We start from the raw sequence: 24,285 nt of genomic DNA on the forward strand, positions 1-24,285 counted from the left end.
ATACCAGTGCTGGGTTTGAATGCAGGAAGCCTTACAACAGGAAAACAAATAGCCAAGGCATTTCTGCCCCCTAAAACGCTCAGTGCAACCTGAAAGTGTGAGCACTCCTAAACTATGATAACTTATGAGAACTATATCCAGTAAAAGGAAATCATTTTACCTGTTTTTGTGTCTCTTGACAAAACAATTCAGTGCAAGTGACTGGAATTTGATTTTTTAAAGTATAGTTCTGTTTGGCTATGTGTTGCTGATGTCATGCTGCATAAAAGGATTTCTAGTTTACTTGTAGCCTATTTACAAATTGCAGGTAAAATTCACTCCTTAAAAAAAGCAACAGTGAAACTTGTTGGAGTGTTTTATGCACTCATAATGAGATGGGATCATGCTGAACACCTCTCTCACCTTTTTCTTGTTCTAGGATTGTTCCAAATATTCATCCTCCTCTTGTTGGTCCATTGAAAACTGTAGTTGCCTCCTCCTTACTTCAGAAACACAGCTCACCATCATCACACACCCAGTCTCCAAACGGGCAACACTTCTCTGCAAATAAACCATACACGCAGTTTCAAAACCCATCTACACAGCAGGGACCACAAGGTAACTCTATACAGTATTTTTATATATCTACATAATGATGGACCGTGCATTCCAGAAATGTCAAACGCATGTGCAAATCCACTTTAAGGGCCAAACTAGGCATTTGCAACAAAGACATAATTCAACTTACTATGTGTCCCCTTGATATTATGACATGCAGTTCCTGCCTCTGCCAGACAGTAATGGGGACACATACAGTGTTATGACATTAGGACACAGGGCATGTTGTGTCCTAATGTCCCAACTTTATGGATGCAAAGGAAAAACAATAGTAGGCTGCTATTTTTGGCAGCAGCTCCGTGTTCCTTACAATGTTGTTATATCCAAGAGTTTGCTAATACTTTAATTGAGGCTCTGCACTATTTAGGATCATTTGGTCGTTTGCAGTGCTTACTTGCATTAAGGTGTGGCAATATGGCAAATGCAGCATATTTCTCTCATATGGGAAACACTTCATCTTCTCCAGTATAAAAAATGAACGGTATAAACAGTGGCATAGGCACAAAAGCTTGTAATTTGTGGTGAATAGGTTACCCATTTTTTGACTGGTAGAAGCAGCTGCCCTTGATGATATTGCAGTGTAAAATGAAGTGCATGGAATAGATTTTGACACATACAAATGCAGTAGCGCTTAAATGCAGATGTGGAAACTGTGTATGGTGTGTTACGTTTAGTGCTGCCAAATTTCCATGTATTTCAGTGTTCATATCAGAAGTCGCCCTTTCCACAAGAGAGAGCTCTTAGTTAAAAAAGCAGCCATTCAGTGCAAAACATTTGATGTGGGGAAGGCTGTTTCCTAGCGTTGGTGTTACAATCTGCAGCTGTCCAGGCTTTGGGAGAGGGTTTGTGTAGTTCCTGAGCTAGCACAAGAGGGCAATGCTGAGGGGAAATCCCCAGTCCAACTGAGCCAGTTTCCATTTATATATCCTCTATAAGCCGATTCCCTAGGCCAGAGGCAGGGATGCTGACAGTCCTGTAGGGTTACAAAAGACACCTAAACGTAGGCCATCTGAGCTCAGGCTTGGTTGGCTGGGGAACTTTCCTGAGCTTGGTCCTTTTGGACTCGTTCGGGTCTGTGCAGCTCAGAGCTACACAGCACCCCTGGGCTTGTTCAGGGACTCCATGGCACCTCAGAAAAATTGCTAGTTTTCCAGGGTGTGCCAAAAGCAAACAAAAAACAGAGAAGTCTGTCATATGCAAGAACAAAATTGAAACCATTTGAGTCATTTTGGCATAGCCTGTGTTGTTTTGTTATTAAACATGTCTGTCGTTTCTACAAGGCAAAAGCCTAAATTGATAACCTGTGGTTCTGGTAATCTGATGCTTCTGAATAGTTGAAGCAAGGTGAGTTCCCACACTCTGTCCAGCAGATAAGACACTACATTATTGGTTCATAGTTAAGTGCTTGCTGGAAGTACAGATGGTTGCTAAGCTTTGGCTTGTAGGAGAATCCAGTTTTCGCCTTGTCAAAATGATCATATAAAATTTTCCATAAACAGCATAAGACCTTCTGGTTTTCTACACATTATTCATCTCTACACAAAAGTTAATGAGCAGAAGCCAAAAAGATTATTTAATTTGAAAAGATGAACTCTGTTGAAGCACAATGGCAGATTTATGACGAATGATAATGTACAGTATGAAACCACAAGGGGAATGTTTAGCTGCTCATGAGTACAACAGGAACAAATACATAGAACAAGTGTTGAACTGTTTTAATAAATTGAGTTTATTCTGAAAGAAAACTGCATATCCTACTGGAGGGAAGTGTTGCTTTCTAATTGGTCTGTGTTATAGATTTATTTTTAAAAGACAATTATTTTCAATGTCAGCCAAACACATTTTAATTTCAAGCTGGAGAAATCCCACTAATGTTGCAATCCTATACATACTTACCGAGGGGTAAGTCCCATTGAACTCAATGGAATTTATTTCTTAGTAGATATGCATAGGACCGTAGAAGTCTATTTTAATTAATATAGTTAAAATAACCTCTGCACTTAGAGTGTTTTTGTTTATCAGTATTTAAAAAGCAGTAGCATGTACTCAATGTTTCGAAAACTCTAACAATGAAAATAATAATCCAAATGCAAAATTAGTCATCATAAAGGTAAAAGGCATATTTATACTTCTACTTGGTCTGGGTTGGTATAATTCTCAAACAAATCTTCTTTGGACAAGTTATGGATGAGAATACATGGACAATGGATGAAAACAAAAACCCAGCAGAATTTCTGACTTCAGCTAAAATAAGATCAGATGGAAATTGTTATACATTGAAAGAATTTGGCAACAAAATGAAATAGCACAGCTATTTATATCTTGCATGATGTCTTTTCATATAGATTTTATGTAATTTGACAAGTTTGACTTATTTGTGCTCATACATTTAAGTGGAATGACATGAATGAATTGGCATTTAATAGACATATTCCAATAATTTCCTCATTACATCATTAGTTTAAAAAGTGCTTTAGATTTTTAGGTTGCGGCTTGAGGGAAATAGAGGCAACCAGCATACTTTGTGATGTGGTTAACTACAGCTTTTCTATGTCACATTCAAAGCAAAATTGTAACTGAATGTTATGTTTGGAGCATAGTCGATTCCTTTATTAACTGTTATACTTCTACATTTTATTCCACATAAAACATTTAACAGTGATCATTTAAACCGACAGGGTGTTTGGGAAATTCTTCATTGGAAATTAGCTGCCACAGATTTGATTTAAATCTGACAAACTGAAGGAATGCCTGAAGTCTGTTTAGGGGGTGGGGGTGCGGGGATGTCAGCTCAGCTACAACTGCCAGAATGTCCTACATTTCTTAACACAAATAGAAATGTTTCTTTACGAAACTGTTTTTAAAATGGGAAAGGGGGTGGGGGAGACAAATTTTATACAGTTCCATGGAATGGTTCAGATTTTAGCCCCGTAGGAGTCTGAAAACCTTTAAAAAAGTTCCATGTTTAGATTTCTGTACTAAACCACATATGGTTGTTAATTGCACTATCGTTATGGGATTTGAACCTCATTTTAAGCTCCCGCTGTTACTCTCTGCTACATCTTGAAAGACACTTTGGCACGTCGGACCAACAAATCTGTAAGAAGTTAAGAACAAAATGTAAAAAAACGAAAATCCCCACAACAAATGCATGTTCCTCCTTGTAAACAATAAGAATTACGAGTAACATGGAGAGTGGCTGGGACTGATTGACAGAATGTCCAAAGTGAAATATCAGGAGGATAACAGCATGCAAAGTAGGGCAGTGACAGGAGTGAGATGACAGTGGAGCAGTTCTGCTCCAGAGTACAATGTAATCTAAGTGTATGACTTTATCTGGAGCAAGGGGGAATTATAGCCTTTACAGGATCCTGGCTTTCTCCGGAATGGAATAGCAGTTGAATAGCAGCGCTTCCAATTAAATACTGAAACAAATGGTACCTGTTTTTTCCAATGCAAATTGCAGGTACTAGGAATGCAGTGGGGGGGAGTAAAGGTAAAAGACCCCTTACACCTCATGGTAGGCTCTTGGTATGGATGAAGCCCTGGCACTGGTAATTTGTGAGGGTGGGGGGAAACCCTGCACTCAAGGGCAGACATCTGTAGTTTGACCCTCAGTCCACTGTGCAGAGCTGTAAATCAGGATAGGACCCTTGCCATTTTCTCTGGAATTGACATTGTGTTGATCAAGTGAAGGCCTCTGCTAATGAAGGGAGGAAAGTTTTCGGAATTCCCCTGCCACCTCCCATACTGTTCCAGAGGGTTCCCCAACCCTCTGGAGCACATTTTGGGGGGCACAGGAGGCTGCAGAGGAAAAGGAATCAGTGGGAAAAAGAACTTTCCACTGGATCATATGCTCTTCCACAAATGGAATGCACTGCTGGATGCAACTCAATTGCTGTAGAAAATCCAGGTGCTGCCACTGCCATACTGTTCCATTCCTGTGTTTCCTCTATAGCTGCCATGTTCTTTTTAAGAACAGGTTTGTGGTGATTTTTCTGACTTCTATTGCAGTTGGAGCACCAGCCTGGGACACGTACACTGGCAAAGAGCCACTGACTCACCTGGGGCAGAGGAAAGGTCTGTAACCCAGTTGGTGGCACAGGTGATGAAGTTGTGCTTTCTTGCACTGCATTTTCTGGTTGTACGGTCTCCATTAACTGTCCTGTATCCTGGAGCCCTTTTTAAAAGGTTTCAATTCTGCAGGTGAATTGTTTTGGAGAGGAGACAAGGGATAGATTCAGTTCCGCATTTTCTACCAAACAGCAAAGATCCAGTAAGGGTTGCATGTTTTTATTTACTCGCTTGCTGGGTTGGAGACCTTTCCTCCAGGGGTGTAGATGATAGATCACAGGGAGAAAAGCTACTTAGAGGAATCTGTGTTGATCAGTACAGTGGTCAGAGGGGGAATGGATTAAGGAACCACTCCTGCACCATTTAGCCAATTGAACCCATCACTTCCCAGTACCGCTTTTGATACTGGTGTGGAAAGATAGATTCGACAGTATATTATGCCTAATTTGGATCTCAAAAGAGAAATAAGGGAAAGAGAGAATAACATGGTGTCATCTCTGGAAGACACCAGTACTAGGCAGGCTGGAAAACGTTCCGCTTTTCCTTTAGTCAGAAAGATGACCTATTTATTCACAGCCCATCTCTTAAGTATATACTTATTTTAGAAGGTGTGTGCAGAGGACTTCATGGTTTGTAAATATAGAAATGAGGATCACTCTTAACATCACTTCAATAAGCCACTGTCCTTGAAGTCTTGGAGTTAGATAGCTGACCAGACTCTCATAAAAGTTCTTTGAATCTCTCAGCCAGACAGTCCCTGCCTAGTGCCAAAGGCAGGACATACATCATTTAGAATCCAGAATTCCATTTGTGGGCCATCTTCTCTGCCACACATACTGGCACCCTCGCTTAGTGAACTGCATCCAGTACCTTCATTAGTGTATACTACTTCCCATGCTACATGAGGATTGGCTATTAAAGATGTAGGGCGTTATGATGAAGATTACACTGCTTTTAAAAAAACGCTGGGGGGAACAGAACCCAGCAAGGGCATTGGGGAGAGTGCTGGAAGGGAACTCTCTTTTATTGCTGCCCCACCCCTGACTTGACTTTAGCCGTATACTTCCTTGCACCTACAATATTCCCTCCATTATTCTTCTCCTTTAAGCTCCCCTGCAGGGGTAATTTTTTTAAGCAAGACTTTCCTTGAACAATGCTAGCTTTCTCTTACTTGCTCCTCCACTCCTGTCCTTCCAGTATTCATGTGTCAGTGCCTTAATATATTCCTTTACATTTTTAAACCACCCAAAACCTGAAGTTCTCTGGGTAGTTTACCAATTAAAACAGAGTACAAGATAATAATAAAACAGTGGGCTTCTCCACATGGGGCTTTTATGCTGCTATTGAGATTGGTTACTCACAGACGTTTGGAGATCCTTTACATGACATTGTCAACCTCCTAAATTAAACCTAAATTACCTTTATCCCATTTTTTAAAAGATCAGAGGTCATGAGCTATTAGATTACAGCGCACTGAGTTCCCTCATGAAAGAGGAAATCCTACAATAAGAGGAGCTAGACCTCCGCATCATCTAGTGGCTTTATAATGAAACATATAGAATGTAGATAAGGGGGAAGGGTGGGAAGGAAAGCATGTGTAAAGAGAGCCTGTCATGATCCTGCATTTAAAATGGAAGCAGAAAGCCCTGGTAAAGTTGCGGGATTTTAGCCTGTTGTAGAAATACTCGAAGACAATAGAAAAGGTCAATATAACAGCAAGATAAAACCAGCAGCAGCACATAATAAAATCATATAGCATAGTAAAACCAGCAGAATTGTAGATCCTACACCCTCTGAACAGGACCTGTGTCAATTGGACATTCTGTACAGTCATAAGAACCTAAGAAGAGCCAGGCTGGATCAAGGGTCCATCAAGTCCAGAATTCTGTTCACACAATGGCCAACCCGCTGTCAACCAGGAAACCACAAGCAACATGACTGCAACAGCACCATCCCACCCATGTTCCCCAGCAACTGACACATGTAGGCATACTGCCTCTGATACTGGAGGTAGCACATAACCATCAGGACTAGTAGCCATTGATAGCCTCCTCCTCCAGGAATTTATCTAACTCCTTTTTAAAGCCATCCAAATTTTAGTGGCCATCACAACATGCTGTGGTAGCAAATTCCATAGTTTAATTATGCGCTATGTGAAGAAGTACTTCCGTTTATCTGTCCTGAATCTCATACCAATCAGCTTCATGGGATGACCCCGGGTTCTAGTATTGTAACAGCGGGAGAAAAATGTCCCCCTATCCACACCATGCATAATTTTGTACACCTCTATTGTGTCTTCCCTTACCCTCCTTCTTTCCAAGCTACACAATCCCAGCTGTTGTAACCTTCATAGGGGAAGTTGCTCCAGCCCCTTGGTCATTTTACTTGCCTCTTCTGCACTTAGTTGCCCTTGATAATTTTTAGTTGGCCAGGCTTCCCGTTAGTTCTAAATAAAGGGTAATATTTATTTGTTCAATATTTAATTAATTTATAACCTGCACCTTCATAGGCACATACTTAAGACCTGCATGCCTTGAGGGAAGGCAGAAGGGAGGAAGCCCAGGCCAGGCAGTTCCCGCCATGAAGATACCTCCTGAAGAGACCTTCTTCAATCGGCCTGCAGGAACTATGTTCTGGTGTTTGTTTGGGTTTCTTGGTAACGTTTGTTTTTTCAGTATTTATAAACTGCCTTGGGTGCTTTGGCAGAAAGGCAGTATATAAATGTATTAAATAAATAAATTAACAGGTGCTCTCAAGGTTGCTCAGAATGAAACATAAAAATAATTCAAATGAACACAAAAATACATAGAACAATAAAAGACAGAATAAGACAGTAGCAGCAAGTAGAAACACCAAAGCTGGATAAAATTATACTGATTTTTGTCTTTAAAAGCTTGGGCAAATAAAAAGGTGCTGAGAAGACATCAGGCTGAGCACCAGGCAAGCCTCTCTGGAGAGCGCACTCCAGAGTTGGGGTGCCTTTCATCACCTGTATCACTTCAGCAGGTGAAGGAACCCTAAGAAAGTCCTCTGAGGGAAATATTTACATATGGACAGGTTCGTGTGGGAGAGTTAGCCTAATTGCCAAGCCATATAGGACTTTAAAGGCCAAACTGAATTGAGCCTGCAACAGACTAGAAGCCAGTGTAACTGTTTTAAGACTACTAGTAGGTAGAGTAAGGAGAATCAAAAGAGGAATTGTGTGGATAGCATAACAGTCGGTAGCCAGAAAACAAGAGGAAATAAAATAGGGTCCTGTGCTAAAAGAACATTCTTTTAAGCTGAAGTATATCAATGTGGAAATTCTATTTTTACAACAGAGGTGCTCCCATGAAAAAAGTGTTTATATTGGATTTTTTCTTATCCACAGGCCAGTATATATAATCACCATGAAACAATTTAATTAGCAAGTCCAATTTATAACACAGCTACTATAACTACGCAACTCCAGCCTTGACACAATTTCATCAGCCTGTCCAGTTTCTTTATTTGGACCCACTGGGTCTTGCAAATACGAAGGGCAGATAAAAATTAGAAACACAGAAGCGAAAGAAAGAAAGAAAGAAAGACAGACAGACAGACAGACAGACAGACAGACAGACAGACAGACGCAAACTGCTAACACAGGAACTGTGAGAGCTTGGAGAGCATTAGCCTTATATTATTTTTTTTATTTTGGGGGATCATGTGTTCTTCCCATAAAGAAATTTGGGAAAGGGAAGAACTGTTATGAAAAGGAAGTTTTTTATTATTTTAATGGCAAAATACTGCTGTTTCACTTTCAAAAATGAAAAAAATGAGAGGGAAACCAATAATTACATATGCTTTCAATGGCATCAGAAATTGACATAGAGCAGTTGAGAGGCTGTTAATCACCAACAGTTTATCAAGGGCATCTTTACATCTGGGTTTTGTTGTGCAATCATCATTCTTCATGCACGGTATTTTCCGGGAGCCTTACACAACATCGTGGTTCTCCACTCATTTTCCCGTGATTTCCCCTTGCTTCTCCTGTGTTATTTATGATTGGGCAAAATGCCAGTTTTTTCCCAATCGTGCCATTAAACCACCATTGGCTGCCCATGTACTTCTGCTGTTGTAGTTGTTACGATGACACCAGTGACAATGATGGGGTGGAAGTGTCACCACGCCACGCCTGCGTCCTTTCGTCATTCTACTACCGGTTGGCTTGCAGAGCTAGCATGGCAGCATTCGGGAGGTCCCCGTAAAAGGGGGTAAAAGTTTAACCCCTTTCTACTCAATCCCACTCCTCCTTTCAGCAATTTTCAATGGGAGCAGGGGGTTGCTCTGCTCTGCGGTTGCTGCCTGGAAAAGTTTTAACCCTTTCCACTCCATCCGCATGTACAAACAAATGAGAAAGGGGTAATTGCTTGCTTTGGGGTGGGGGACAGACGTCTGAAGCTGCAGAAGTACTGTGGATTCTATGTAAAAGTGGCTGAGGTGGGGATTGGAGGCAGCAGAAGTGAAAAGAGGAGGTAAGGAAGTTGAAATGGAAAAGTTCATGCTAAGGAGGGGGACAGGCTGCGCCAGAGGAGGACAACGATAACGTCCTGCTGGGCTCCAGCTGCCAGTGCAAACGGCAGGTAGCATTATGCATTTAAGAAAACCCAGCTGTGTAAAAAACCAATCTTTATTCCGCAAAGAATCTGGAAGTACAAGCCCTGGTAACGCTGCAGGATAAAAAAAGCCCAGTGTGGAACAGCCCCAGGAAGCAGTAAAAAAAGGATGTACCTGCTGTTTAATTAAAGGCAGAGGAGGCCTTAGATGCTTCAATTTTTTTAAAATACAAACGCATCACCACAAATCAGGTCTGTCTGAGAGGACAACCAAGAAAACAGTGGAATACAACAGGATGACATTATTGTCTGCATTCTCTGTACAAAGTGAATGAATAAAGGAATTCCAGAGTTAAGGGCTAGTGTAGAAACAACCCTTGACAAGAGACCGTGTTTCCTTTAATTAGCAAAATACTTTTTTGTTTTGAGAGGCTCTGCACATTCATACTCATGAGGACATTCTTGTACTTTCTGTGGAGCACGTGACCCAGGGTGCTTCCAGACAAGGCTTTGATCTTGCAAACAAAGCCCTGTGAAGAGAGACTGAAAGAACTGGGCATGTCTAGCCTTGAAAAGAGACAACTGAGGGGAGATATGATAGCGCTCTTCAAGAACTTGAAAGGCTGTCACAGACAGGAAGGCCAGGATCTCTTCTCGATCATCCCAGAGTGCAGGACACAGAATAATGGGCTCAAGTTACAGGAAGCCAGATTCCGGCTGAACATCAGGAAAAATGTCCTGACTGTTAGAGCAATGCGACAATGAAACCTATTACCTAGGGAGGTGGTGGGCTCTCCCTCACTGAAGGCATTCAAGATGAGGCTGGACAGCCATCTGTCGGGGAGGCTCTGACTTGGATTCCTGCCCTGAGCAGGGGATTGGACTCGATGGTCTTATAGGCCCCTTCCAACCCTACTATTCTATGATTCAATCACTCTGCCTAGGGTGGCCATCTCTCCATGTGTTACAGAGGACAGTTTACCCTTCTTTTTGAAGGGTTGTCTGGTCCAAAGCTAAAGAACTATAAGAAGGGAAAGACGGCAGGGGCCTTGAAGTTGCCCATCAACAGTTAGCACCTAAACAGCAGACTGAGCAGGTACGAAGGTCACCTGGTCACAGTCTTCCCCAGCAAGCTGAGATACTTTGTATTTGTATTTAAATTACAGTAATTCTTTCTTAATTAGCGTCTCTACATGTAAACTAGCATATGCAAATTGTATGCACATCTGTGGCCTCTTTTGTCTGGATTTCATCTTTTGTTGTTCCGACTCTTCGACTCTTCATGACCCCATGGAACATAGCACGCCAGGCCTTCCTGTCCTGCGCTCTCTCCCGGAGTGTGCTCAATGCATAAAAGGCCACCCTAATCCTGCCACATTCATAGAATTTTACATAGGGTCCAGACAACATCATGTTCCACTTGTAACCTTCCTGTCTTTCCGCCCACCTTTATAAACCCCCACCATTTCTTTCATCTTTTCTCTTTTGACAAAAAAATCCATTAAGGGGAAAAGGTGGAATAGCTGCACAATGTCTTTTGGTGAAGCAACATTGGCTTTTCTCATAGGGCTAAGCCAAGTTCATTTTCTCAAGGCAAAACCTTGAAGATCTAGTCAGGGGGCTCTTTAGCTAATTGGAAATGTTTCTTAGAACATTGCTATTTTAAAACAGAAAACATGGAAAAAATTACATTTCCACTTTAAAAAACTAAATTACAAGTCTTGGTTTGTTACAGTTATATTTGAGAGAGAGAGTAAATAAATACATTTAGACTGGTCATGAGGAGCTTCTATAAGGACTGAAATAAGCAAAGGGAATAATTGACTTTAACTGCATGGTGAAATCATTCATGCTGGATGCAAGTAAACAATGTCGCTCATAGCTTGCAAGCAATGTTCCCATGCAAGTCACAAGAACAAAATTCTATTTACCATTCCAAAGTGTTTTCATATGTGTGCTTTTTTTCCTGAAAGGTGTCCTTTTGCATTTGGCAAGAGTCTCCTCCCAGTGTCCTCTGGTTTAATCCAAAGGAGAGAAGTGGCCCATGGGTATGGAAGGGTTTCCACTCTATGTGGGGAGCCAGTCCCACTATAAGTCAAGTGGGACTGTTTCTAATTTTTCCCCATGGGCAACCTCTACCTGGGCTTTGTTTCCACCTGGGATTTACTCTGAGCTGGCTGTGAGTTGAGGTCTTTTGGGATACATGATGTCGTGGCCATCCAGCAGCCACCCTGGAGCTTATCAGGGAAAAACCAGATTTCCTGAGACTGCTTAAAGTCTGATTCTTTTCCTTAAGTTGGCTTCTGCGGTATAGTTGCTGTGTGCCCCAACCCCTGCACTGACCTCGGGTACTCTAGCCCTGCCCCGGGGTGTGCCTTTCACCCTGACCCGGTCAAGGGGTGTTTCCCTTCTCCCGACCCTGTGATTCCCAGCACAAACCAGTTAGTGTCTACTCAGAAGTAACATTGTGCTCAGTGAGGCTTCCCTCCCAAATGCCCACATCAGAAGTAATTCATTTCCCGCACCCCGCTACAGCGATCAAGCGCAGCAACAGGAGAGAAAGATTGGGGCTCATTAGGAGGCTTCTCCCTCACTTGCGCACATAGGAAGTATTGTTACTTCTAAGTTTCACCTTCATTAGGGTGGAGGGGGGAAGCCTCTCTTATTGCTTGAGCAGTCCCTGCCACTCAGATGACGTTCACTCCAACCCCCAGAGTTATGTTAGGAGAAGCGACTTAAAATGGGGCAATACGCACGCCCGTGGAGCCTTGCCTGGACCAAAAGTGGCCCCTAGAAAAATGTGAGTAAGCCGCTCTTTCCTTCTCCTTCCGTTGTCGTGGAAACAGAGCCCTAGTCAGAGTTGCTTAGTTTGCCTGAGGCTACTCAGACTGCATTGTCTTGGGGGGTGGGGAGTATGGGGTTGTAATCCAACACACCTGGAGAGCATCAGAATGGGGGAGGCTGATTTATTTCACAGTGGTACAGATTTTTCCATAGGAAAAATAATAGCGCTTACACTGAGCATATGCTATGCATATGTAATGCTCAATGTCCAGTCATGGCCTATACCTAGCTATTAGGCCTACCTGGTGTTTGTTTCTATACTCTGTGAAGGAAGGATATTGCCAGAACTGTGCCGAATTGCCAAGAAGAGTGTGCAGTTACAAGGCTTAAGAGCCTTGATGTACTTGGTGCAGGGGTTCAAGTTTTCCTCTATCATACATAAGAACATGTTGGAGCAGGGCCAGCGTCATTAAGAGGGCAGAGCCAGCCACTACACATGCACTGAGCAGGCCTGGAGCTCCTCTTGACACAGTTGCCACTCATCTGAGCCACATCAGCTGTGGCGGCGGCTCTGGGAGGGACCCTAGCTTTTACCCCACCATGCGAGGGGCTGGCACTGGGCCTGCCTTCTGCTCAGAAAAAAGGCGTTTTGAATCCAAGCCACTGTGTGTAAACTGGCCTAGAGCATAAACCCCACAATACAACTGAGCTTAAATGATGAGATTGATGCCCAGCCTAGAATACTAATGCTTAGGAGTTAACCACTGTGACAGTTTCGAAAAACAAGCCAACTGCATTCTTCCAACACTAAAAATATATGAACAACATCTGTTTGCAGGTTATCAAGGCAGCTTTCACTCTATACAGAACTGTTTCCACTATGAAGACTGCTACAGAGCCATGGACTCATCTGTCAACAGCGATGTACTATCAGGGGAATCCCATTGCTTTAACCCTCTGCGACAAAATGGATATCACATCCTCAGTGCACCTGTAGCTTCAACAGGTAATTGATTTAGACTCTTTAAAAAAATTGTTTGGCTTTCCCCCCTAAAATAAATGATCAAACATATACACAAATAAGGTGAGTGGGATGCTTTCTTCTTCTTTTTTAGGGAGTTTGTTCAGAGACTTTGAATTACGGTTCTCTAATCCTCTTCTTCCAGAAAGTGAACTTGTATCTGGCACTGCAGCTGGAATTCCGTCTCGGAGTCAGATGTTACCTGAAATGAGTGGCTGCCACCAATCCCCATGTCTCTTGGTATCATCTAGTTGAATCAGATGACATGACGTCATTGCATTAAGGTGACATGTCTGCTTCGGCTAAATGTTACTGAAGAATTGTGGATTGGTAGTGACTACACAGTTTATGTAATGACTAGTTTGGCCGAGTTCTGCGGCCTGATCACCTAACATTGCAGCTAAAAGCTTGCATTTCATAGTAATCGAAAAGATTTAGCAGTTTTCTCATATCCCTTAAAACTGAGACAACTGTCTTTATATTTCTGTACTGAAGTTTACAAAATGGGCATGTTTATTTTATAAAGTGTTAGTTAACCAAATAACTTATATTGGGGAAGGGGGAGCATTAAAATCCTATTAGCTTTTTAAAAACAGTATTTTCATAATTTAAATTGCTTAAACACATGTAAGCATTTTAGTGTACAGTCCATAAAATCCCCCCATTTTAAAAACACTTAATTTTCATAGAATTTTTTTTAAAGGTATTGTAAAGTAGACCATTCCACTTTTCACCACACCTAACTTTAGCAAAACTTGCCAGCATTGACAAATGGCTTGCCTGAAATTCTCTTCACTGGAATACATGCTCTGAAGCAAAATGGCCACAAAATCATGTGCATCCTCCATGGCTCCATTGACTTCAGATCACCCTTGCTGCAGCCAAACAAAGGCTATGGACCTATTCAGTCTGAGTACTAGCTCTGCTCTGTTCTTCCTCTGCCTATTATCATCTCTGTTGCAAGCCTATCCTTACTTTAGGTTTATCTGTGCAATGAGTTCAAAGACTGATTTAACCAGCAGCTGATCATCTGACTCTATACTGAAAACATCTGAGCTGCTCAGGGGTAAGCCTCAGGTGTGAACAGTGTTGTGTTATCTGGGAGAAGGCCTGCTTGAGAGGGGCTACAAGGAGCTGGTATGTGCAGAATTGTGTGGAGGGCAGCTTGGATTGGAGGGTGGTTGGAATTTTTGGCAGTTGCCCCTTTGATGTTATATACCCTTTCTTAGGGTTAACATCAGTTTTCAAGTTTGGATTGACAGGCTGCTACAGTGTTTAAAGTACAGACTAAATAAACTTTCTAAAAGAAATCATAAGAGCAAAGAATAATACCATGGCAAGACACCAAATTCAACAGCTGTTAATATTTTTCTGTCTGGGGGCTAAATTACTATGGAATATTTCAATTCAGTAATTTTTATTTTTTTTTTAAGTATAGGCAGGCAAATACTTTGAGCATTAAATACAAGAACAAACAATACTGCGTTTCTTATCTAATTTATGTATGCAAATTAGAGCCATTTGCCATTGCAAGACTCCTTGGGTCTTAGTTTAGTGTTTCTTTTTCTTGGTTTGATGGTACCATGCAGTATAAGTGAGATCTCAAACCTATTCTGTTTGCATGTAGGGCTAAACTGGGTAGGGGGATGTGGGCATGCATTTACGTCCTGCCCCGAATGTCCCCATGCCCCCAGCTTCCATGTAGACCCACACGGATTGAGTGTGAAGGTCTAAAGAGGGGTGCGTGAGCTCATTCAGCTGAACACGCTTACAGAGTTCCCATGATTGTGGACCCTGATAAGGCAGGGTTCTACACAGAAGAATGTGTGCATGCCCATGTCACCCTATCCAGTTCAGTTGTGCACATGACCAGGCTCATGCCTGAGTAGGGCTCCCATCCACTAGGAATGCCAAGTACTTCTGGTCTATGAATTCTGCTAACAGAGTGCTGGTTACTGAATTCTGTTAACAGCCAATGAAGTGTAAGTTTCATTTCAGTGCTTTGGATGGTTTATAGTACTATCTGGGGTACATGTTTGCCATTGTCAATTCACTGTGTGAGAAACGAAGCCTAACTACACATAGCTGCATTCATGCTGTGTTATTTTTGCCTCTCCCACTCTTCCTTTGTCACCATCCCACAGCTGAAATTTAGACTGTAAGTTCCTTTGGGGTTAAAGTTGGTTGGTGGGTTGGTGGTGTTTTGGGGCTTATTGTAAAGCCTAGAATGCCATGTACATTAATAATGGTACATAATAATATTATTATTTCTATTATTTATTTCATTTCTATACCACCCAATAGCCGAAACTCTCTGGGCAGTTCACAACAACATAATTCATATATAAATAATAGTGCATATCAAGGGTTATAATGGTATGCATATATATTCAAGAATGCAACACAGAACAGATCTGGCCTCCAAGTTTATTCAGACTCCATCTATCATTTTAATGATAATAGCTGCCACACAGAGTATGATAAGGGTATTTGGAATTTGGTCCCAAATGTATTGAACCAGAGCACTGCAGAATGATCTGGAGCATGGAGGTCAAACAAGTTTCTTTTACAATGGGTTCCCGTTTTTTGGATGTCTACTTGGCTGCTTTTCTGAGACTCTCCAAAAAGTCCTGAAACTAAAAAATGGTTTGGACACTGTGGGGAAATGTGACAAGTTCCAGAACTCCATGCTTTTCTCCATCCACATCTTCACCTCTTATCTTCAAGGGAGCCGCCTCCTTCCTCTCCCTCCCCGCAATCTTTCCTTTGAGACATTACACTGGTTTGCATCAACAATTTGTGGATCTAAGCTTTTAACAAGGGAGAAAGCCTTCTCGGTGGTTGTCCTGATTATGGAAATTCTCTCCAGTGAGGTCCACCTGCCACCAACATTGTCATCCGTTTGACACCAGGTTAAGACTTTCCTCTAATCCCAGGCATCTAATAGCATATGATTTTAACCAGTCCTGGAATCTGTATAGATCGTTTTAAACTGTTTTTGTATGTAAATGGGTTTTATATTACATTTATATTGTAGTTTTAAGGTTTTAATCTTTTGTAAATCTCCCAGAGAGCTTTGGCTATTGGGTAGTAAAGAAATGTAATACATACATACATTTTAGAATAAGAACTATAACCCTGTAATTTAGTAGCGTCTAAACTGTGGCCTAGGGACCAGGTGCTTTAAATCTTAATAGTCTTGAAGGGAGAATTAATACCATTTCAGCATACTCATTCTTCAAAAAAGCAGTGGCCCATTCTATCTTTTCTTACACACACACGGGTCACACGATCACAGAGGGGGAAATAAGCCACGATGGCTCATTTCCCCCTCCGCGTGTGCCTGTTGCGTGCTGAGAGGATTAGCATAATTACCCTCAGAGGCATGGCTTGTCGTGTCATGCAAATCTGGCCAGGGTGGCTTGTTGCCATGGGTAACAAGCCACACAGAACCCTACAATAAGCCACAGTGGCTTATTTTCCCCTTTGTGATTGTGCAAACTGAGCTATAGAGTGAATGTGAGCTGCTCTGTGGTTATTAAGGTTCACTTGCCATGGTTCCATTATGCAAATTACATCCATATATCTCTGAAGTTGTATTTAAAAATGTAAGGAACCAGTCCAATTCATACAATAGCCAAAGGGTCCAACCTCTAGAATTTCAGTTTAGAAGCATATTGTCTGCATCCCTTGACCCAGAAATAAGAAACCATCACTTCCAGCATTGTCTCTAGCAGTTTGATATTCTACCAGGAAGGCTACCAAGACTTAGTAATTGGAAATCACTGACATAACCATGCACAGAAGTGTTACGTTGCAACTTCAAGGCAAATTATACTTACTCTACATATTGAAGACTTCAGGGACAATTTATCATCGTACTGGATGAAGGAAGCATGAATATCTGTTGTGCCACATGTACACATATTGGGAGCCTGTTATGTTGTTTCCTATATGGAGTGAAGCAGCCTTCCGTTTCGTAACTCTTCAGCTCAAACTTGAAGTGATGTTCAGTTGCATCTCTTTTTCTGTCCAGGCATGAAAGCGGTGGGAGGATTTTGAATGGATAAATGGCAGGTAGGGAAAGTGTTCAGCAGCTCCCCGCTCCTCCTGCCCAACTTTCTGCTCTCTACCTATTGAGGCTTCTTTGCATTAACAAAAAAAAGTGGGGCGGGGGGACTTACAACTGAGCATCATACACAGTTTGAGCCTCGAACTCAGATTGTGTTTCCCACCTCATAATATTAATCGATCTTGTGTGCTTCCCATATTTCCAGGCTACGAGGTCATTTCTGAAGCACAATGTATATCAGAAGAAGTTACCAATGAAACAGAAGAGAATAATGGATTTTTCCAAAATGGCACTTTTGATCACTGTTTGAATCACATTCCTCCCATCTACACAGATACCTAAGTCTATCTCGAATCTTTGTTTTCTTTACCATGTTTCTAATACCTTTTGTATTTACAGAATTGTTGTTCAACTACCTTTACTATATTTAATCTGCAACCTTTTATGTTCTCATTTAACTCAACCTCTCACATTTACCAATCTATTTTATAAAGGAATATACTGTATCATTAGTGGTATCTATTCCTTTGCTGTGGCACTTTGAAAATGATTCCCTTAAGGGAGAAGGAGGAGCATCTAAAACTGCTTGATGTGTAAGTCCTTTTAGTAAAATATAAATCTAAATTATATAATATGCTTGTAAAGAATTTTTTGAGGGGGAAAGTATGTTTTCAATTTAAGAATGCTGGTCCCTTTAATCACAGTTAATTCATTGGATGTTTTCTTTACTATAAAAGGATTTCTTTAAAAGTCACAGACCTCATGTACATAAAAGTTTTCACTTTGCTGAGCTGGTTTTATATTTTCAATTTTACAAGAAAGCATTAAAAACTGGAAAACAATTGTATTGTCTTTTTTTTTACTTAATTCTGCTGAACTTTAACATCAGTGACTTAGAGCTCATATAGTTGTATATTGAAATTATTTGTTAACTACTTCCCAAAATGCTACAATTTTGAAAGCTGTTTGCCTGACGCCCTTCCTACACAACTCTTCTTTCTGAAGATGGTATAACCGATTTATGATAAAAACAATCTCAAGGCCTGTTAAAGACTAACATATTTATTATGGCACAAGTTTTTCATGGACTAGAATCCATAACAGCTTATGCCATAATAAATTTGTTAGTATTCAAGGTGCCACGTTGTTTTGACTGCAACAGACTAACATAGCTACCTGTCTGAAAATGATTTAGGATAGGTTCATATATTAGCAGATGCTTACCATTTGATATGACATTGCAGCTGATTAGTTTTGTGTGTGTTGGTCCCAGAAATCAAGAGGCAGTTGTCCTGATTCACAGACTACAGGTGTGGAGACCTTGTACCTTCGTCATCTACCAGGAAGAATGGGACACCACAGGCATACAGCCTTCTATTTTACTCACAGATTTCTATATGAGCACCATGTATGCAATTCAGAATGGGGTAGATGAAAGGGGCTTTTAACCCCATCCTCAACATCATGCACATTTCGTATGGGAGATGGATGTGTTTCTGCACACAGACTATGCCTTGCAAGTTCATGGTCCATGTTTAGCATTTTATTGGGTTACCTTTTCTTGGGACAAGGTAAGTTTTTAAACACGAAAAGATCGTGCGCCACTCAAATAATAAATACTCAAACTATACAGATGCCTTTATAGTCCTTGAACCAATGCCATTAGGCTTCATCTCCAGATTATTTTTAATGCAATAATGTTTACTTTACTCTTTAAAAATAATAAAAAATGAAAGAGAGTCCAAACAACTCTACATTTCCAATAGACCATGCCAATATCCCCCTCTAGTGGCTATTTAATATAATGCTGTTTCTCTGCAAGAAAAATACAATTCTATCCCCAGAAGTCAGCCAGAAGGGCCACAACATTGAGTGATTTTGCACATACAAGTAAAAGCTCAGGATTCCTATGCTTCAGCCACCACTTTCCAGCCCTACTGATTTCACTGACATTTGTTGGCCCTTGCTGTCAATACCAACATCCTTAAAATAAAGACAGCATTAAGGTAGCATAAATGCCCCAATGAAGTCAGTGCCATACCTCTGTGGAAGAAGGCTTCCAAAAGTGTCCCTAAATCAGGGGTGCATAACCTTTTCACCCCGATGGGCTCCACATTATGCTGGGTCGGGGTTGAACGCACACATCCCAGGATCCTGATAAAGATGGCTCTTTCCTTGCTGCTTCTACTAGTGAGTAAAGCATGATCTGTATCAGGATTACTGGGGGGGGGGTGTCAGGGAGCCCCCTGAGCTGTGGGCTCTGTACCCCTGTCCTTGAAGAATGAAGAATTGTGTGTCTACTTGTGCAATCCTCTAGCCCAATGCACTAACTGGGGCTGTGGTGTGGACATAGTCCCTTTCAAGTACAACAGCTTGGAATAGCTGTGCAGGATAGAGGGCTGAAAGTATTCTCTTCGCCACACACACTCTTTTATCTATTGAAAAACTGGATGGAATTGTGAGTATCTGACAAGTGGTATTGAATCAGGGTCCATATTTGTAAAGAAGACAGGAATCTGTATTAGGGTTATTATGCGAAGCAGATGCTAAATTCTTTGTTTACACTGAGAATCTGGCACGTTTGTGACAGCACCTCACCCCACCCACTCCTGTCAATACAATAAAAAAGTTAAGGAACTATCATTATGTGACAGATGAATGTTACTCATGTTTTCTAAATATACAGATACAGTATGTCTCTTTCAATAGCAGTTTATTGTTCGACAGAATCTAATTTCCCTATGGTGCTAAAATGAAGAAGTCAAATCCAACTAATCCCTCAGTAAGATCTGGAAGAAAAGAGGCCTAGCATCAGTAGTAGGCATCATTAGGCATCTACCTGGGTCTCCCTGCGGCCCACCAAGGAGAGTTTTGTGGCCCCCAGTGAATCTTCTGCCTCCACAACACAGCCGCCACCACTGTTGTGCTGCAGGATTCCCAGTATTTCTACTTGGAAACAAGGAGCCCAGGGATCAGGTGCCTTGTTTCCCAGCAGAACAGTGCTCCCTGCAGCCCACCAAACATCTGTAGTACTAGTAATAAGAAGGAAGGAAGGAAGGAAGGAAGGAAGGAAGGAAGGAAGGAGAAAACTTTCAAGCATCTAAGACAGGATAATGTAAGCCGCCTTGAGTTCCTTGCAAGAGGGAGAAAGGCGGGGTATAAATGCAATAAATAAATAAATAAATAAGACAGGTCATGTACAATATCTAGTTGTAATCCTTACAACAACCCTGTAAGGCATGCCTAGCAAAAAATGAGGCATGCTTAAGCCCCTTTGATTTCAACTGATGTTAAATACATGTAAATGTGAATGGGATTGAGACCCTTATCTATGGGAGATGTTAACCTTAATCAAAAGCTCCCAAACAAGTTCAGAGGTCTGTATACATTTCCACCCAAGCATTTACTATTTGTGCATCTAAAATGTTGTTTTTTCCTCCCTCATTAATCTTGTAGTGATCCCCAGCTTTGCTTCTGTTTAAAAAGGAAAACAGACTAATCCATAAGAACGTTCAGTCCAGATAGTAGATCTAGATCTAGCTGTTGTTAATTAGAGAATTCCTTCTGTGTTTCAGTTTTGTGAGATCTGTTCCGCATCCTGCTTCAATTACTTGTTTTGTGATACATAATTCAATACGCCAATGCAGTTGTCTTAACCTGATCCTTTAATTCAGCGTTCCAGCTATAGAGGTTCTGTGCCTTTAACAGGTGAGGTTTGTCAGGAACAAACCATACATGACATCAGGAGACCCCTGACTGGATCTCCCCCCCCCTTTTTTTTAATGGTAAATGCGTCTGTGGGGAGGGGGAGACAGAGGCCTGATTTAGATCAGACCACAGCACTAGGCATGGGGACTTTCCACAACTTTCCCACATACAGTTTTCCTAATCTGAATTCCCTTGCCCTGTGCCCCATCAGTAGTTATTGAGATAAACTGTTCCCTGGAGCAAACAGCAGTTCTAGAAGGAAGTGATTTGCACTGGGAAAATGGAATGTGAAAAGGTTTTGTAAAAAACCAGAAAGACCTAACTTGAATCAGGCCTGCCCCTCCCCATAGATACATTTACCATTAAAAAAATGTCTGCCTTGGCTCTAAGCTTAGAAATGTGTTGATGGGGAAAGTAGCACCTGCTGAATTTCTACTGCCTGTAATGCAGCTGTTAAAGGCACAGGGTCTCTGTCTAAATCAAGGCTGTCAAACCTCTTTCAGCCTGAGAGCCGAGCTCCATTTTGGAGAAGCTTTTGGGGGCTGCTTTCCAGTGGAGGGTGGGGCCAAAGGCAAAAAGGGGTGGGGCCAAAATACAAGCATATTTTAGCCTAAAGTTCTTATTGCCAGTACCTAAGCCTTAAGGGAGTCATTTCAACCTTTTAGAATGGGGGGAAAACTGCACCAAAGCTGGAAAACAATTGGTGCTGTGGAGAGTGGGTAGGGTCAGGGAAAGTGATAGGGACAGTTGGGCAATCCCAGACTGGGCCCCCAGACCTCAGATTCTGCACCCCTGGTCTACTATACATAATGGCAACAATTTTAGCTTTCCTCCAGGACATAGAGTATATAACAAATGCTCTTCACTTAATAAACAAATAAAAATCCTCCCACTGGCCACACTACTTAATCCTAGTCCCTGCCACACTAGCCAGCGGCTTTACCCTTCTAGCTATCCAGTATGAGAAGAGGCTGAGTTTACACATAAAGAAGCAGATGACTTACTGTACAGACTAAATAGATTTAACAGAATTCAAGGGGTTAAAATACATAACAACAAATAACTTTTAAGGTAATACATTTTGCCCGACTTTAACCAACCCATTTCTATCTAACTTCCCTAATCTATCTAGCTCAACTCCATTCTCTTCCTCAGCAGAAGATATAAAACAGCCTCTCCTGTCAGCTGGCCAACATTCCAGCCTGCTAACAGGCAGGTTGTTTGTGACACAGTTGAGAATAAATGTGACAACGCTGAGAACATTGTAGAGATGGTGTTAGTGCCCTCACTATCTTTCTTCCTTAATACAAACATGCAGGGCATCCTATGAGCTTTGATGGCCATTGGAAGTATAAAAGGCACTAGCTCAAATATGCACCAACCATAAATGGCTTCCTGGCATGCAAGGCAAAGAACATCGGATTACTCTACTTCCAAGGCATCTGACTGTGTAGCAGCAGTAGCAGTACATATTGTACATGAAACACTTGAAAGCAGTTCTAATCGGGGCCAGCCCTACCATTAGGAAGAGTGAAGCACTTACCTCACGCAGCAGATGCTGAGAGGCAGGGAGGTGATGGAGGACAGTTGTGTATGTTACTCAGCCTGCCCTACATCCCCTACGCAAGCTTGCTGCCCTCAGGTGCGATGAAGGACGCTGTCCCATTGCCAGTGTTGACATTTCAACTGTCAGTCCAGTCCAGCTGGTTTCTGTATGTGGGTCCACCAACATTCCAGAGCAGATTGGAGGGTGTGCAGTGTGGAGGAGAGGACGTGGAAGTCCCATTCTGAAAGTGGTATCCTTCCGCTGGTAGAATAAGGAATCTGGATCCAAGCCCATAACTGCTGTCTTCCTAGACGCAACAGATACAGAAGAGGGTGGATAGGCAAGGGACTGGTGAAGGAATGAGGTGGCTACATCTTCTCTGTGTCTTGGGGCATTTGGAAATATAGGCACCATCTTTGGGTGAAGGCCCAGCAGGCCTTCCCACCAGCAGTCCAAATCCATTCCTAGGCCACCACTCATTTCATCAATTGCAGGAGAAGCTACAGTAGCTAGTAAGAACTGGTCCCCATCCACCTAGCTTTCTCTTCCTGGTCATGGAGGAGAGGGGGCAGAGACGGGGCAGAGACAGAGTCAGGTCAGCATCATTGGGCACCTACTGAGGTCCACATCCCTGCAGAGGCCAGAGTCTCTTGGCCCTACTGCTGCTCCTCCTCCTGCTCATTATCATGTCTCCTTCAGCTGCCCTCTCTGAGTATGCAAGCAGTGACTAGAGTGAGGAGATGAAGCAGCATCCTCATCTTTCCTTGTGGGCTTCCTCATGTGGATTGGGTCCAGAGGAAGAGGGCTAGCAAATAGTTGGTGGTGGTGGTGAGGAAGAGGACTACTGACAGCATCTTGCCAAAATCGGGAGCTGGAGCTAGAAGGGGAAACCATCAGGCACATGGCTTGGCACCCTACACTCTTCTAAGGGATTCCTCCAATCTCCCCCGATGTCTCAAGCTCAGCTAGCCGCGGACCCCTGCTGTGATAAAGGGAGGTTAGTTGCTCACAGAATCCATGTCACAGTTGAGAAAAGCAGATGCCACCTTTCACTTCGTGTGCTGCTGGAAGCCAAAAGGCTTCCTCTCCTGCAGAGAGAGGCTAGGAGACTTCTTTTGCCATAAACTGGCAGGGAGCCATTATGAGCTCCCAATTTGTAATAAATCTTTAAATTTATACCAACCCAATGCTATTTTAATAACACAGGTTATCCTGTGACTGCCAAATTAGAGGAAAAATTAAGATATTTTACATGCAAGTCAGACTTGTGAAATGGGCCAATTATTTTTCTGCAAATTGGTATCCATTGGTTGCATTAGTTAATTATTTTAAAGTAATAATAGTAATAAAATAAATAAATGACTGCATGCGATGGGAATTGACTAGTATCCTAATACTCATGATGGTTGATGGTAGTAACTGTACAACGAAATAAGAAAAACAGTTATTTTGTGTTTATAGTAACTACCAATATGGAAGCAATTAGAGTACAGTTGAACATACTTTTTGTCTAGAACAGATCATGATGGAAACAGTGTAAAATGATTGTTACATAATCATATCCATATGTGTTTAATTCAATTATACAATGATAACATATTGCTATTGATCATTAAAAGAATCAGAGAACTACAAGGACACCCAAAGAGCTGACAGCAGCATTCCATTTCATTTCAATGTTAGCAGAAAGCTGTTTGCCAAATTTAACCATGGTGTAAGTTTCCCTGAACTCTGTTGAGTTACACCTAGAATGAACCTGGCACATTAAAGCAAAAGTGCAAACATTCAAGTTTTTAAAAAGTTTGGAATGAGCTTGTCCCTTGGGGAATAAAACCCTGCGAATTTCCAGAATTTGGAAGACCTTAGAAGTCTGTGTATTTTGGCTACATCGTCTGACTAGCTATTC

General features: G+C 41.8%; 2 protein-coding genes across 8 annotated transcripts in view; one reads left to right on the forward strand and one right to left on the reverse strand.

The window, feature by feature from the left end:
* Positions 1 to 17,960, forward strand: part of GLIS1 (GLIS family zinc finger 1) — a 317,137-nt gene extending 299,177 nt beyond the window's left edge. For both annotated transcript variants that reach the window (XM_084852470.1, XM_084852469.1), the window contains 3 exons: positions 419 to 597; positions 12,871 to 13,038; positions 17,331 to 17,960. In XM_084852470.1, the coding sequence (XP_084708596.1) occupies positions 419 to 597; positions 12,871 to 13,038; positions 17,331 to 17,467 (484 nt within the window). In that variant the 3' untranslated portion in view covers positions 17,468 to 17,960. The remainder of the gene's footprint in view (positions 1 to 418; positions 598 to 12,870; positions 13,039 to 17,330) is intronic.
* Positions 1 to 24,285, reverse strand: part of LOC146348149 (doublesex- and mab-3-related transcription factor 2-like) — an 81,997-nt gene that overhangs the window by 34,194 nt on the left and 23,518 nt on the right. For 3 of the 6 annotated variants that reach the window (XR_014790542.1, XR_014790544.1, XR_014790550.1), the window contains exons 5-6: positions 22,377 to 22,686; positions 403 to 540 (exon numbers count right to left, since the gene is read on the reverse strand). The gene's annotated coding sequence lies outside the window, so the exon portion shown is untranslated. Of the gene's footprint in view, positions 1 to 402; positions 541 to 4,661; positions 4,798 to 19,828; positions 19,915 to 22,376; positions 22,687 to 24,285 lie in introns of those variants that run through there. The other 3 variants (XR_014790545.1, XR_014790552.1, XR_014790543.1) reach the window with 2 other exon arrangements.

This window comes from Heloderma suspectum, chromosome 4, assembly GCF_057233095.1.
Source record: "Heloderma suspectum isolate Gila_16-S chromosome 4, 16-S_ref, whole genome shotgun sequence".
NCBI classification, from domain to species: Eukaryota; Metazoa; Chordata; class Lepidosauria; order Squamata; family Helodermatidae; genus Heloderma; species Heloderma suspectum.